The sequence below is a fragment of the Halichoeres trimaculatus genome, unplaced genomic scaffold, assembly GCF_033239565.1.
Source record: "Halichoeres trimaculatus isolate MK-OKI-2021-1 unplaced genomic scaffold, fHalTri1.1 fHalTri1_scaffold_4, whole genome shotgun sequence".
In the NCBI taxonomy this organism is placed as follows: domain Eukaryota; kingdom Metazoa; phylum Chordata; class Actinopteri; order Labriformes; family Labridae; genus Halichoeres; species Halichoeres trimaculatus.
Window position 1 is genome coordinate 17,564,329 of NW_027437182.1, and position 13,006 is coordinate 17,577,334.

At 40.2% G+C, this 13,006-nt stretch overlaps 3 protein-coding genes across 3 annotated transcripts; 1 reads left to right on the forward strand and 2 right to left on the reverse strand.

The window, feature by feature from the left end:
• Window positions 1–56: 56 nt before the first annotated feature.
• Window positions 57–3,726, reverse strand: aldh7a1 (aldehyde dehydrogenase 7 family, member A1). The gene is made up of 2 exons (XM_074668017.1): window positions 3,608–3,726; window positions 57–2,337 (listed from the first exon to the last, which is right to left on the reverse strand). Exon 2 carries the CDS (start codon window positions 2,330–2,332, stop codon window positions 704–706), a length of 1,629 nt encoding a protein of 542 aa, XP_074524118.1. The 5' UTR covers window positions 2,333–2,337; window positions 3,608–3,726; the 3' UTR covers window positions 57–703.
• actl6a (actin-like 6A) lies at window positions 3,718–10,640 on the forward strand. Its single transcript, XM_074668018.1, has 14 exons — window positions 3,718–3,891; window positions 5,038–5,114; window positions 6,367–6,541; window positions 7,166–7,266; window positions 7,499–7,596; window positions 7,758–7,852; window positions 8,055–8,161; window positions 8,246–8,335; window positions 8,415–8,476; window positions 8,665–8,779; window positions 8,948–9,028; window positions 9,128–9,223; window positions 9,454–9,540; window positions 9,912–10,640. The coding sequence occupies exons 1-14, from the start codon at window positions 3,867–3,869 to the stop codon at window positions 9,990–9,992; spliced, it is 1,290 nt and encodes a 429-aa protein (XP_074524119.1). The 5' UTR covers window positions 3,718–3,866; the 3' UTR covers window positions 9,993–10,640.
• An 85-nt stretch (window positions 10,641–10,725) lies between these two features.
• Window positions 10,726–12,968, reverse strand: mrpl47 (mitochondrial ribosomal protein L47). Its single transcript, XM_074668020.1, has 7 exons — window positions 12,802–12,968; window positions 12,351–12,499; window positions 12,178–12,238; window positions 11,989–12,085; window positions 11,694–11,824; window positions 11,272–11,367; window positions 10,726–11,146 (listed from the first exon to the last, which is right to left on the reverse strand). The coding sequence occupies exons 1-7, from the start codon at window positions 12,966–12,968 to the stop codon at window positions 11,035–11,037; spliced, it is 813 nt and encodes a 270-aa protein (XP_074524121.1). The 3' UTR covers window positions 10,726–11,034.
• Between the last annotated feature and the right edge of the window lie 38 nt (window positions 12,969–13,006).

A 13,006-nucleotide genomic window follows, 5' to 3' on the forward strand; every position in this document is an offset into this window, starting at 1 on the left:
GTAACAGCTGTTGTTTTACTTTTTTTAAATCTCTTTAAAGATTGGCAATACGTAGGCACAGCAAGTTTGAGTCAACAGGGGTTGCTTTATTATGATTTTATTCCCAGGAAAGCACAGTCTGACCCTTTCTTCAAGGGTACTCTAGAATCAAAGTCCAATATAACAATGCCATAAAAGATATGAAAGCAATAAGTGTATCAGTTGCCACACTCTCTGAACTTTAAACTGTAAATGATTTTTGTGAACGTTAAGAAAAAAGTTTTCTAAGGACTTAGTATTTAATGCAAAGTAAGATACAGTGATTGTCTCTTCACGTGAAGAATGTCCAGTCCAGTTCTTCCAAAATAAAGGGAAAGAGTTCTTTTATACAGTGTTAAGTATGTGGTACAGTCATCTAGCACCATTTCTAAGTGCCTGGAGAAAAGTCTTAGGAGTCATCACAGGGAAGAATATTTGACCTTTCAAAATATGTTTCCAAAACCTTGTTTCAAACACCAGAATTAATATCAAATGCAACTATTATACAGATATAGATTTCACAACAGGAATATTAAACAGAACAATCTATCTTAATTTCTGGATTTACTGACCTTTCTGAACACAAAATGCAATGACAAATATCTAGCATTTGCTGACACTTGTGTACTTAGTGTTTTCTGTTGGGGCTCATCATACTCTCTAAAACTCAAACCACCAGAAGGATTTACTCAAACTTGATTCCCTGGGCCAGAGGAAGATCTTTGCTGTAGTTTATTGTGCACGTGGAGCGCCTCATGTACTGCTTCCACGAGTCACTGCCAGACTCTCTTCCACCTCCTGTATGTTTCTCCCCACCGAAGGCCCCTCCAATCTCTGCTCCACTTGTGGGAATGTTGACATTCACGATGCCACAGTCGGATCCTTTGGGACCCAGCCAACGGAAAACCCGACCAAGATCTTTGGTGAAGATGCTGCTAGACAGGCCCTGCTGGACCTCGTTGTTCCATGCAAATGCCTCGTCTTCTGTCTTGAACTTGAGGACGTACAGTATAGGGACGAAGGTTTCTGTATGGACGATGGGAGCATCATGAGGCAGTCCTGTGATGATGGTGGGCTCCACGTAGTTTCCAGGTCTGTCCATCACCTTCCCTCCACAGACCAGAGTGCCACCTTGCTGCTTGGCTTGCTCAATGGCTGCCAGATACTGCTCCACGGCTTGTTTGGTGTGCAGAGGTCCGTACAGGGTGCTGGGATCCCAGGGGTCTCCGATGCGAACTTGTTTGTAGGCCTTGGCAACCCTCTCTACCACTGCGTCATGAACGCTCTCATGTAGCATCAGCCTTCTAGTAGTGGTGCAGCGCTGGCCGGCTGTTCCCACTGATGCAAAGACAGCAGATGGCACCACCAGATTCAGATCGGCATCCTCAAAAACAATGATGGCATTGTTCCCACCAAGCTCCAACAGCTTACGACCAAACCTTTCCTGAACCATCATTGCAACCATCTTGCCAACATGTGTGCTGCCAGTAAAGGACACAAGATCAACACGCTCATCCTTTGCCATGGCAGTGCCGATGTCAGCACCTCCGCAGGTCATGGAGCAGATTGCACCAGGCAGGTTGTTTTGCTCCAGTACCTCAGCTACAATCTTGGTAACTGCAACGCTTGTGAGAGGTGTGGTGGGAGCTCCTTTCCATAGGCAGACGTTGCCACAGGTCAAAGCGATGGCGTTGTTCCAGCCATAGACAGCCACAGGGAAGTTAAAGGCAGTGATGATGCCAACAAGACCAACCGGGTTCCACTGCTCTATGAGAGCATGGCCTGGTCTTTCTGATGGCAGGATGGGCCCTCCAATCATTCTGGACAGACCAACTGCATAATCACACACGTCAACATATTCCTGAACCTCCCCCACTCCCTCAACATAGATCTTGCCCATTTCTAGAGACACCAGGCTGCCGAGGACTTTGATCTTCTTTCTGAGAGCATCTCCAATCTGCCTTACGATCTCTCCTCTTTTTGGAGCAGGAATATCTGCCCACATCTTCCAAGCCTCTTTCGTCTTCTGGACTGTTTCTTCATATTCAGCCAAAGTAGCCTGGGTTACTCTGGCGATTGGCTCATTGTTGGCAGGGCAGTATGACGTTATGACCTCTCCGCTGCCTCCCCAGCTGCCGTTGTAAACACCAGGGTTGTCTTCTGACAGTCCAAGCTCTTTCAGCCAGGAGTATTTGGGCTGGTTGATGAGAAGACCTGACATGTTTGCAGTCTGCTGATAGTGAACTGACGGAAGTTTATTTCTGAAGATGAGCCTGCTGTGCCGGGCAAGGGTCAAAGTAAGGCAGTGCTGCATGAGTGCTGGAGGGAAATAGAGTTAAATATTAATTGAGCATGTATAAAAATGTCTGCGGAGCACTTGTATCAATCATTGGCAGATTAAAAAGAAAAAAAAATCTACTAGAGGGATTAAATTACCCTTTGTTTTATTTCATATGATGAAGAGATAAAATAAATACTTAAAACAGTTATCTTCTAATTAATCAGTTCATTATTTTAAGAAACATTAAGTATCAAATAAAACCAAAGAACACCCATTATTATTTTCTAGGACATAAAGATACACTTGTACACAGATACACAACAATGCTGGGGTTATAGTGATATAAAGATAACGAACGCAGCAGACTCATCTCAGAATTGAAAATCACAAACCAGATGTTTCACATTCTTTCAAATAACAACTACAATCACTTATCAAACTCAAACCATTCAAAAACTTTTTCATTTCAGCTGCAGTCCAATAATTTGCTTTGATGGTTTCAAAATGTATGATTTTAGAAGTTACATATGATGTTTGTCAGTCTTGGAGGAAAATAGTAAACATGCAACAGAAGCTGAGACCTGTCAACAGGTGCAAGGACTGCTAGGATAAAAATAGGCACTTTTGTCATGGCCCCTTTCTAAAAAGAATGAATTTGCATTAAGCATGCTTAGTATTAGACTTTTTAAAAATTGAGTCAATTAGTGCTGAACCTATGCAAACAGCTGGACAGTATATGTTTCTCTAGTTAATAAATGCAGATAATAAAAACAAAATTAAAAACAATACAGAAATGCAATTTAATATGTTAAAGACTGTAACACTTGGTAGAAAAAAAAAACTTCTTTCGAGTGTAGTTCAAAAGTCTCAGTAAGCAAAGTAACAAGAGATCTTCTTGAACTTCCAGATGGCCAACTAGAAGTAACTTTACTATACCCACCCCCTGCGCTTGCGCACTCAAGCCAACTTTGACAACCACGAGGCTACGGAGCCCCTTAATTTATTCATCGCACAAACAGAAAAATGAATTTTACAACCCACTAGCCATAGCACATCTGCAGGTTCGTGTATCAAATTAACTGCGTATGTCATTATGTCACTCTTGGCACTCTTGAAGCGCGGTGTGACATGGCCACCAAGATCAGTCAATCTTGAGTCTTCAAGACCAGTCTTAACGTCAAGGTCCAGCAGTTCACAAACACTACTAACACCGCCCTGTAACATAACCTGCAGTTACACTACCTGCGCATTAGTTTTGAACAATTCAAAGTCTCTAGATGCTACTTAAAACATTTCTTTTCCACTCACGTTGATATAAAGTTCGCAGGGCCACGTCCACTCCACGGCAGGGAAGTACTAACAGCTCTCAGACACTACGTCACAGCTCTGAAGCGGAAGTATTAATGCTGTGCTGCTTTCTGATTGGTCAACTGTCTCGACACAGTGTGGCGCCTGCTTTGTTAGATTGATCCATGCGAAGAGATTCTCTTTGTTGTGATAAATCCTTCAGCGCTCACCGTACTTAAGGAATAACCTGTATAAAGTTGATTTTAAGATAGTAAAGAGGATGAGTGGCGGAGTGTATGGAGGCGGTAAGTGGAGTCTCGTGATCATAATAAGAGAAACAATTGTCCACGCTCTCTCGTATCCTTATCCTCTGCTAGCTATGCTAGCTTTGCTAATAGTTTAAGTATTACTATGATAAATTGTTACATAGCAGTTGGATAACGCAAAATGCTCTTTTATAAACGCCCTTTGGCTTCCTTAATAAGTCATGTTATTACTAACCTTGTTTGATTTTGCACCATGTATATAATATATTGGCCGGTACAGCTAGGTCGCTAGCTGGCAATGAAATGAATGAGAGTAGGCTTACCGATATGAGGAACACATGAGGAACAGTAATTAGACGCACTTGATGGTATGTTTCTTAATGTAAAAGAATTTACGGATTTTTTTTATGATGAAATAAGAGATGGATCTGCTGCCGTGACATGATAATAATTAAGCAATATATACGGTACCGGTACCACAACACTCTATCATAATTAGTCTATAAGGTAAAGAGTACAATACAATCGTTCTTGATATATTCGGCTCAAAATGATTGAATTGCATTTTTACACCGTACACTTTTTGTACGAAATCGAAACACTGTTTATGGTCCATACATTTAAGCACAGATAACCACTTTTTAAATATTTATTACGGTAATTAGATTAAGCACAAGTAATTTTATTTACACACCGATCTAAACTGTTTGCTTTTTATGGTTTTAGTCTCTCTGTCTTGCTTAACATGTACAGTCAATTTTTAACAGCTAAACTGATGGCTAGATATGACCAGACCAGACTGGAATATGGTTATCAAGTTGACATCACACGGCAAAATTGGACAATACCTATAGGGAATCCTGTGGCCAAATGCTGCATTAAATAGCCAAAGCACTCATAATGGCAACATAAATGTCATCCTGTAGCTCCAGAACACACTGAACTGTTTAAAATAGCCTTACACAAACACCACTAGTTAAAACGGGTAACAAGGTACATGAAGAGAGAACACACTTTTTTTGTCAAATTGTCCTTGGTAAGAAGTATTGACATTATTATTAGCTGACTGCACTTTCATGCAACATGCAAATATAGCTAAACAAATCTGCTTCGTGTTCTGTAGTTATAAATCGTACTGTCAATGATTCCCATTCAAATTAAAAACCACATCTCTCATTTCTTCAGATGAGGTGGGAGCTTTGGTGTTCGACATTGGCTCATACTCTGTTAGAGCTGGCTATGCAGGAGAAGACTGTCCCAAGGTAAGTGGATCACTCAAATGACCTGATTAACTATGTGTTTTTTTCCTTCCTCTGTGCATCCTCATCTTTCCGATGTGGGTCCCCAATGGCTAGAAATGAGGGCTGTCACTTCAGGGAGACAGCCAATATGAATTGAGTTCAGATCACTCTTGAGTACAAGGCTTGGATACGATTTATATGTGCTTTATGTGAAGATGTCAGAAGTGTAATGATTAGTGATAGTGAGGTAAGTGAAATGCCAGATATGGACTATGAATAGCTATAAACTTATTTAGAGGCAGTTTTCTGTTTTCTTAAGCACACAGATCCATGTATTTATTGTCATTTATGATGTTACTTAATTTTTTTAAATACACTACCCAGGAAAAAACCCTGTTGCTAAAAGTGCTAATGGTACTGATACAGACTGCACTAATTACACATTTTTAAGTTACTGATATTAATCAAGTTTGTAAAATACAAAAGGTGCCACAGTGTTTAATTGCTGATGTTTTGATCACCAGCCAAAGTTTTATTTAGGAGAAAATGTATTACATTAAAAATATTGACATTCAATCCATAACCATCAAGATTTTATTTTTATTTGTTAAAAATCATTTTAATTTTTAGGTAGCCAGTGGTTAACATTGATCGTCTATTTAAATAACTGGTCTCAGAGTTTTAATCATTCTAATCATACTGTTGAATTGTTGTTTCTGGTTTGATTCAGGTTGCTTCAATAGGTCTTTTTCGGACATATAGATGTGTCACTGAAAAAAAAATGTCTTAATGATAAAGTTTACAAAGGCTGGGTTCTACTTGGCTGTCTCTGTCTCAAGCTCCTGTTGCAAACTCTATAACTGTCATATTGTAATGGCTAACCATGACTGAATTACAGAGCTTACTCAGCCTAGTAAGTATGGCACTGGGCTTTTTTTTTAATCAAAATAACAAAAAGAAAATGCCTCTAAGTTGGTTCGTAACCCCCTTTGTTCCAGTGTGCAGACATGGTTTATGCAAGATGAATCAGGGAGTGCAAGATAAAATCAGGTACTTTTGAACATTTCAAAACAGCTGTGATCAGTTTTCTTAAGAAGTTGGTAGAGTAATGCATCAGCGCCAATATTTCACAACAATGGACGCATTCATTGTTTTAAAACATCTCCTTAAAAAAGGGTTCTTCAAGACTTTACTTTCTGTGATTGTTGTTGGTTAACCAGGATGGTGTCTTGACATGTATTGTGTTTTGCCCTCTCATTTTGGTTCGACTTAGGCTGACTTCCCCACGGTGATAGGTGTGACCCTTGACCGAGAGGATGGCAGCACACCTATGGAAACAGATGGTGACAAGAGCAAACAGAGTGGCACCACCTACTACATTGATACCAACCAGCTCAGGGTACCCAGAGAGAGCATGGAGGTCATGTCTCCACTTAAGAACGGCATGAGTGAGTGTTGCGTCATGAAGTCGGATCTTTTGCATCAAAATCCACAGAACAGTAATTTAGTGTTCTGGTAAAGGAGTGATCCCTTTTCCATGGGACAATATTTACACCCAACCCCAGTTTTTCTGTTCCCTCCAAATTTAACAAGAGTGTTTGAGTTCTCTCAGCTCAGGAGTGTCAGCAACCGCATATCTGAATTATGCCTGTTGAATGTAGCTTTAGTTAGCCGACCTAGCTACAAATGCTCGTCAGAATCTGGTTCACTGGAGTTTGGCGATGAGGCTATTTAGAGATGAGTATGACACCAATCTTAATTGCAGCAGAACAGCGCTGAGGGACAGCTGACTCCCTCGGAGGGCTGACCTGAAACACTGGTGCCGGCTGCTGAAATTATTATCTAAAAATGCTCATCTTCGCTCTATTTTCCCCTCTATTAGGCCTATTAATCAGGATGAAGAAAGATATACATTTTCATGGTGTTGGTTAATTTTCAAGAGGGCCTTAGCCACCAGTACAGAAGAGACAAAAGTCACACCTTTATTTTCACCTGTACAATATTTAAACTTGAAGTCAGTAGAGATTTGACCTCTAACAAGCCCTCTTTCTATCCTTTGCCCTGACTTACAGTTGAGGACTGGGACAGTTTCCAGGCCATTTTGGATCACACCTACAAGATGCACTTCAAGTCTGAACCCAGTCTGCACCCAGTGCTCATGTCAGAAGCATCAGTGAGTTCACATTTATGCCGCTGGAGTCTAAACAATCCTGGCAAACAGCCAATAGCTTTGAACTACTGACTTTAAATCTTCTTGAAGTCAGTTTTTGAAGTTCTGACAAGCAGTTGGCTTTAGTTGTAAACAAAGAATGGTGTAGATTAAAAGTGATTTATATTTATTTTTTGCTAGTTTTGCTAACATTATTTGATGATGTGCTGACAATGATTTCATTGTGTGTCTGCAGTGGAACACTCGGGCAAAACGAGAGAAACTAACGGAACTGATGTTTGAACATTACAACATTCCTGCCTTCTTCCTCTGCAAATCTGCTGTGCTATCTGCGTATCCTATACTATTTCCCTTTATCAGGAAAGAATGGGATGTAGAACCAATAAGCACTGTCCAATCGACTCATTACTGGCCGTTCAACTTCATAGGGTAGAGCACAGTTTCTGTAGAAGTCTGTTATATGGGGTTTATTTCCTTTACTCTGAGCACCTCAGCTTTGCCAACGGACGCTCTACAGGCTTGGTGCTGGACAGTGGAGCCACACACACCACAGCTATTCCAGTGCATGATGGCTACGTCCTACAACAAGGTGAGAGTTTCTTTTCCTGAATGAAGAGTTCCAGTTTTGCTTCAGGTGCTTGTTGCCATCTGCTGGTTGGAGATGGTGTCTCAGTCTTGTCAGACAGGCTACCTGTACCTGCAGAAACCTAACAGGCTGGATTTTCTTTTTTAATCATTGATTTTTAAAGACGCCGTCCTCTCTGTTGAGTGATGTATTTATTCTCTCACAGGAATTGTCAAATCTCCTCTGGCTGGAGACTTCATGAGCATGCAGTGCAGGGAGCTTTTTCAAGAATTAAGTGTTGAGATCATTCCCCCATACATGATAGCCTCGAAGGTAAGGCTTTGTGTTTGATACTCACCAGTTGAACTTATTCTCATCCTACAACTTACCTGCCATGATAATCATTTGTCATCATAGGACGGAGTTCGGGAGGGATCCCCGGCCAGCTGGAAAAAGAAGGAGAAACTACCTCAAGTCACCCGCTCATGGCACAACTACATGTGCAATGTAAGCAGAAATCTGTCAGACTCCTTGCATGCATTCTTTTGAGTTGAGTTTTGATAACTTTTTTTTCTTTATCCTTCAGTGTGTGATCCAGGACTTCCAGGCTTCCGTACTGCAGGTGTCAGACTCCCCATATGATGAACAGTAAGATTCATTTATTGTGTTTTTTTTTCAAAGTATTCCAGCCAGCTTAATGTGGGTAATTCCTTGTTGTCCACCCTCAGCTGCTGTGCGTGGCTTTTATACTATAAGTACTCACCTTCCTAATGTTTCAAATCCCAGCTTCACCTCAAAATAACAGAGTCTATGCTTGACCCCGTCTCTGTTATCAGGGTTGCTGCACAGATGCCCACGGTGCACTATGAACTGCCAAATGGTTACAACTGTGACTTTGGAGCTGAGAGGCTGAAGATCCCAGAGGGGCTGTTTGACCCCTCTAACGCCAAGGTGTGTGCTTTGATATTACAGAAAAAGAGTGTTAAAAAAGAAAAGCAGAACATTCAGTGTACTGTCTTAAACAAGGGATTTTCCTTTATGAAAGGTTGTTTTGTGCAAATCAATGTTTTTCTGTTTCGTATTTAATGGTCTTGTGAAAATTTGGATTGGTCAATACAGGGCTTGTCAGGGAATACCATGTTAGGAGTTGGCCATGTAGTGACAACCAGCGTGGGAATGTGCGACATCGACATCAGACCGGTGATTATAATGATGATTTAAATTAAGATGACTTTGTTTTGGAGCTGAGTGTTTAAAGCCAATTCAAACACTGGAATGAACTGTAATCCTTTTTCTTAGGGTCTCTATGGTAGCGTGGTAGTGACCGGAGGAAACACGCTGATTCAGGGCTTCACAGACCGACTGAACAGAGAACTGTCTCAGAAAACCCCTCCAGTGAGTGAACTGTACTCTTTGCATTATGTAAATTATGATATCTTCTTAGTTGATGAATTGTTAATTAAAAAAAAGAAAAACTATGCTGCTTGTTGTAATCTCCTGAGAAAACACTGCTACATTTTAGACTCATGAATGATCATAAGAGTTAATTCCTTTAGGATTTCAAACAGACCTGAAACTACTCTACTTTTCTGTCAGCATCAATCACATTTGCCTGTGTTTTGCAGAGCATGAGGCTGAAGTTAATTGCCAACAACACTACAGTGGAGCGCCGGTTCAGCGCCTGGATAGGAGGCTCAATCCTGGCATCACTGGTAAGGGCACGGAGGATTTAAACTGTTTCATAGCAAAATCGTGCTTTATCAAAACATTTTTTCATTCTTGATAATCTCTTAAAAAAAAAAAAATGGTTAGACTCAAAACAAACCATTCGTAGCTGTGACTTTGCCCTCTAGCTAAACTGTATTGTGACATTGGCCTTTTTTCTAAAATTACTAACCTGGAATGACCTGCGAGAGGTTGTTGCATGTTTTAAAGCTTGCTCAGGAATAGTAATCTTTTGCAGTCTGCTTATCATTTCATATCATATGTATCTTGCAAAAACTGACAATTTCTGCTTTTTCCCTTTCATTCTTTTATGAAATGAGAATAATTCAGCCTAATCATGTTTTATTGTGTCTACCAGGGAACCTTCCAGCAGATGTGGATCTCCAAACAGGAGTACGAAGAGGGAGGAAAGCAGTGTGTGGACAGAAAGTGTCCTTGATTTTCCACCAAATCCTCTGCATCACCGTCTTTGCCAACAGCTCAACATCATGAGTCATTCACCTCTGAACCTGGACTCAGGAACGCCTACTGATGATCTTGTGTTTTGTATGATTTGTATTTTTAAAAAGAAAATTGTCCATAAGCTGCCTGTCTAGGATGTCTTGTGAAAATCAGACATGCATATCAACAACACTGTCACGATGAAAGGTTGTTTTAGTTCCCTCAACAGTTTGCTGTTGCCTTATTTCTTTTTAGGTTGGTGTTTTGTTGAGTCATTGCATCCTAAAAAAAGCCTGTTTCTTTCAGGACTTGACTAAGGCGTAACAATATCACCTACTTTTCATGTATTTTTTCCGTGTTGGATAAGAACGAAACCCCCAGTTCCACTTAAGGCAAGGTATTCTGCAGAAAAAAATCGTCAAGACATATTCTGATATTGCATATTTAGAGAAAAAACAACCTTACAGCTTGAGGTGAATGTCTTGTTCATAAGCCTCTTTTATTGTGAAGTAAAGTCATTGGCAAAGGCCCGTCAGTTCCTGCCTGTGCTTATGGGTGTTCGCCCTAGATAAATCTGTATTTAAGTTTCACTTTTGTTTGTTATTGGCTACATGAGGCATTTTAAAAATAAAATCATTTTGGTATATGATGATTAATGAGTGTGTGATAAGCATGTAACAGTCCACCTTAACATGGCTGTGTTAATTTTTGGCACAGAATAAGGTTACTGGAAAATTAAATGGACACGTTCCAAAGAGACAATTTCCAAACCTCAAATGTTCAATTTGATGGTTAGTAAAATGGTAAAATGAAGAAAATTGAAGTTATGAGACACGTTTTAATACAAAGAATGAAACAGTGTCCAAACCATTTCAGTGAAGTATCATAATTTATCTTGTAAGATCAAATAACGACGTTTCCACAAATAGACACAGAACCTACACAGGAACACAGCTTTTGCCCTCCTTAGTTATTAAGTGTCAGAGGCCTTGTGGCTTTTTCATTGTCCAAAACACCAGTCACAAAATTTTGCTTGAGTTTCATGATGCAGGGACTTTCATTTGGGGAAACTTCTCCTTGAGCTTGGCCAGACTGTGCCTCTTTAAGCTTGCCTTCCTGGCTTTGTCACGAAGATGCTTCTCTACACGCAGTCTGCAAGACAGACAAGTTTGGAAAAATCATATTAAAATCAGAAAGACTGTGTCAATCTTTCCATTTCAAAAGGCATTCTGCAGTCTATTTATAGATAGCAATTTCCTATGTGTGCCATATCTTACCTTATGTGTGGCTCAACAAACTTGGGGGTGTAAAACGTCTTTCGCTTGTATCTTGTGTTCATGTACCAGGGAATAGCATACTCTTTGAATCGATACCTGAGAAGAGAAACAGTGTGTATGACTGCACAACAATTTATAAATTTGGACCTTCTTAAAGTTACTTATAAACCACTGCATTACTGCTAAAATCAGCTTTTCTTACACTACCAAGAATCTTAAAGCCTAGGCTGGATTAGAGTGGTTCTAGGTTAAAAAAAAAAAAAAAGTATGGTTGAAAAAAAATATGTGGTTAACTTGGAGAAAAGAAAGAAAAGAAGTATCTAAATTGCAGGCAAGACTCAATAAAAATGTATGTGGGTGTTCATCTGAAACAAATTGTGAAAACAGAGTTCATAGTAAGTATTTGATCACTCTGCACTTACCAGTAAACATATCCAAATAAGTTCCTCCTCCAGGCTCCTGGTCTGCCTTTCTCTTGTCCTGTCTGCAGCAAACGCAGTGCTGTCTCTCTCTCATTCACCACTGTCTCCAGTCTGATCATTGATCGCTCAACCTGGGTGCAGAGAAAATGGAAAGATTTAGTTACATTCACAACCTCACAATCTAATCAAGTCAAAACTCTCTTCTTTCTATGGATTTGTTTAAGAGTGACTATAAATTGATGGTGTGTATGTGAGATTTGTATTGATGGAGGAATCACTTAAGCATCAGACAAACCTTCCTTAGTCTTTCTGGACTCGGCATTTGAATCCTCTGCCTTTTTGCTTCTTGCTCAATTGTGAGCAACATGTTCTTTTCTTTCAAGAGCACATACCTGAGATAAAATGAGAGTATGTAACACACCAGATGATGAGTGTAAACAGAATGGCTCCTGGCTGCAATGACTGAAATCTTAACAGTACGTACCAAAGTGAATGTAGTTCTTCATTGCTCTTTGCCCTTAGCTGCCTGGCAGACCATGGTGCACCTAAAGACATAATGAGAAGCCAGAACAGTACAATATGCTGCCAGCACACCTGCTCACTACGTTTGCCAATAAAAGGTGCTGCAGCAACACCAGAAAATACTTAAGCTTTTACCTGACTTCACATTTGATTGTCCCCAGTTCTCAGGAAGGTCAAAGAATTCTTCCAGACCTCTTCTGCTGGTGCTGGTGTGTAGAGCTCGACATTGAGGCACAGAACTGATGGAGCTGATCCAAGAACGGGCCAGAAGTGGAGACTGTTGCCTAATCAAGACATTTTTTTGCAATAATTAGACTTGAGATTTATATTTAGTGTTTTACATTATTAAGAATCTGACTGGAACGTGCTCGACACCATGACCACAAAATGTGATAAAGACTGTCGTCTATATCAACACCAAGAATACCACACTACGGCTGAAACATAGTTATAAAAACCTTCGCTTCACTGTAAACTGTCTAAAAGGCTTGAACAACCAGTTAGAAGCAGAACCAGCTTTAGCTAGCAACATGATGACTGGTACGTTGTTTTTAGCCAACGTTTAAACACCGCGACAACGACCTACCCATAAATTTGAGACTGGTATTTGCCCAGAATGCCAGTATATTTCTGAATATTTGTCGCAGAAGATATCCTGCAGATATTTTGAAACTGTTTGCAAAGAGTCAAAACGCGTCCGGCCGAGGAGGACGCCGCCATCTTTTCCAAAGCCCTTTCCGCATTACCCGTCATGCACTTTTTCAATATCAAATACGCATTTCTTTTTTAAA

What these genes read in the sequence shown, in the direction of transcription:
- aldh7a1 (XM_074668017.1), bottom strand. Translation starts at nt 2,332, where the DNA reads ATGCAGCACTGCCTTACTTTGACCCTTGCCCGGCACAGCAGGCTCATC.
- actl6a (XM_074668018.1), top strand. Translation starts at nt 3,867, where the DNA reads ATGAGTGGCGGAGTGTATGGAGGCG. An exon ending in AAATCTGCTGTGCTATCTGC is followed by an intron (nt 7,597 to 7,757) that starts GTATCCTATACT and finishes TGAGCACCTCAG; the next exon opens with CTTTGCCAACGGACGCTCTA. An exon ending in GCGACATCGACATCAGACCG is followed by an intron (nt 9,029 to 9,127) that starts GTGATTATAATG and finishes CCTTTTTCTTAG; the next exon opens with GGTCTCTATGGTAGCGTGGT.
- mrpl47 (XM_074668020.1), bottom strand. Translation starts at nt 12,968, where the DNA reads ATGACGGGTAATGCGGAAAGGGCTTTGGAAAAGATGGCGGCGTCCTCC. An exon ending in GAAGAACTACATTCACTTTG is followed by an intron (nt 12,086 to 12,177) that starts GTACGTACTGTT and finishes ATTTTATCTCAG; the next exon opens with GTATGTGCTCTTGAAAGAAA. An exon ending in TTTGTTGAGCCACACATAAG is followed by an intron (nt 11,147 to 11,271) that starts GTAAGATATGGC and finishes TCTGTCTTGCAG; the next exon opens with ACTGCGTGTAGAGAAGCATC.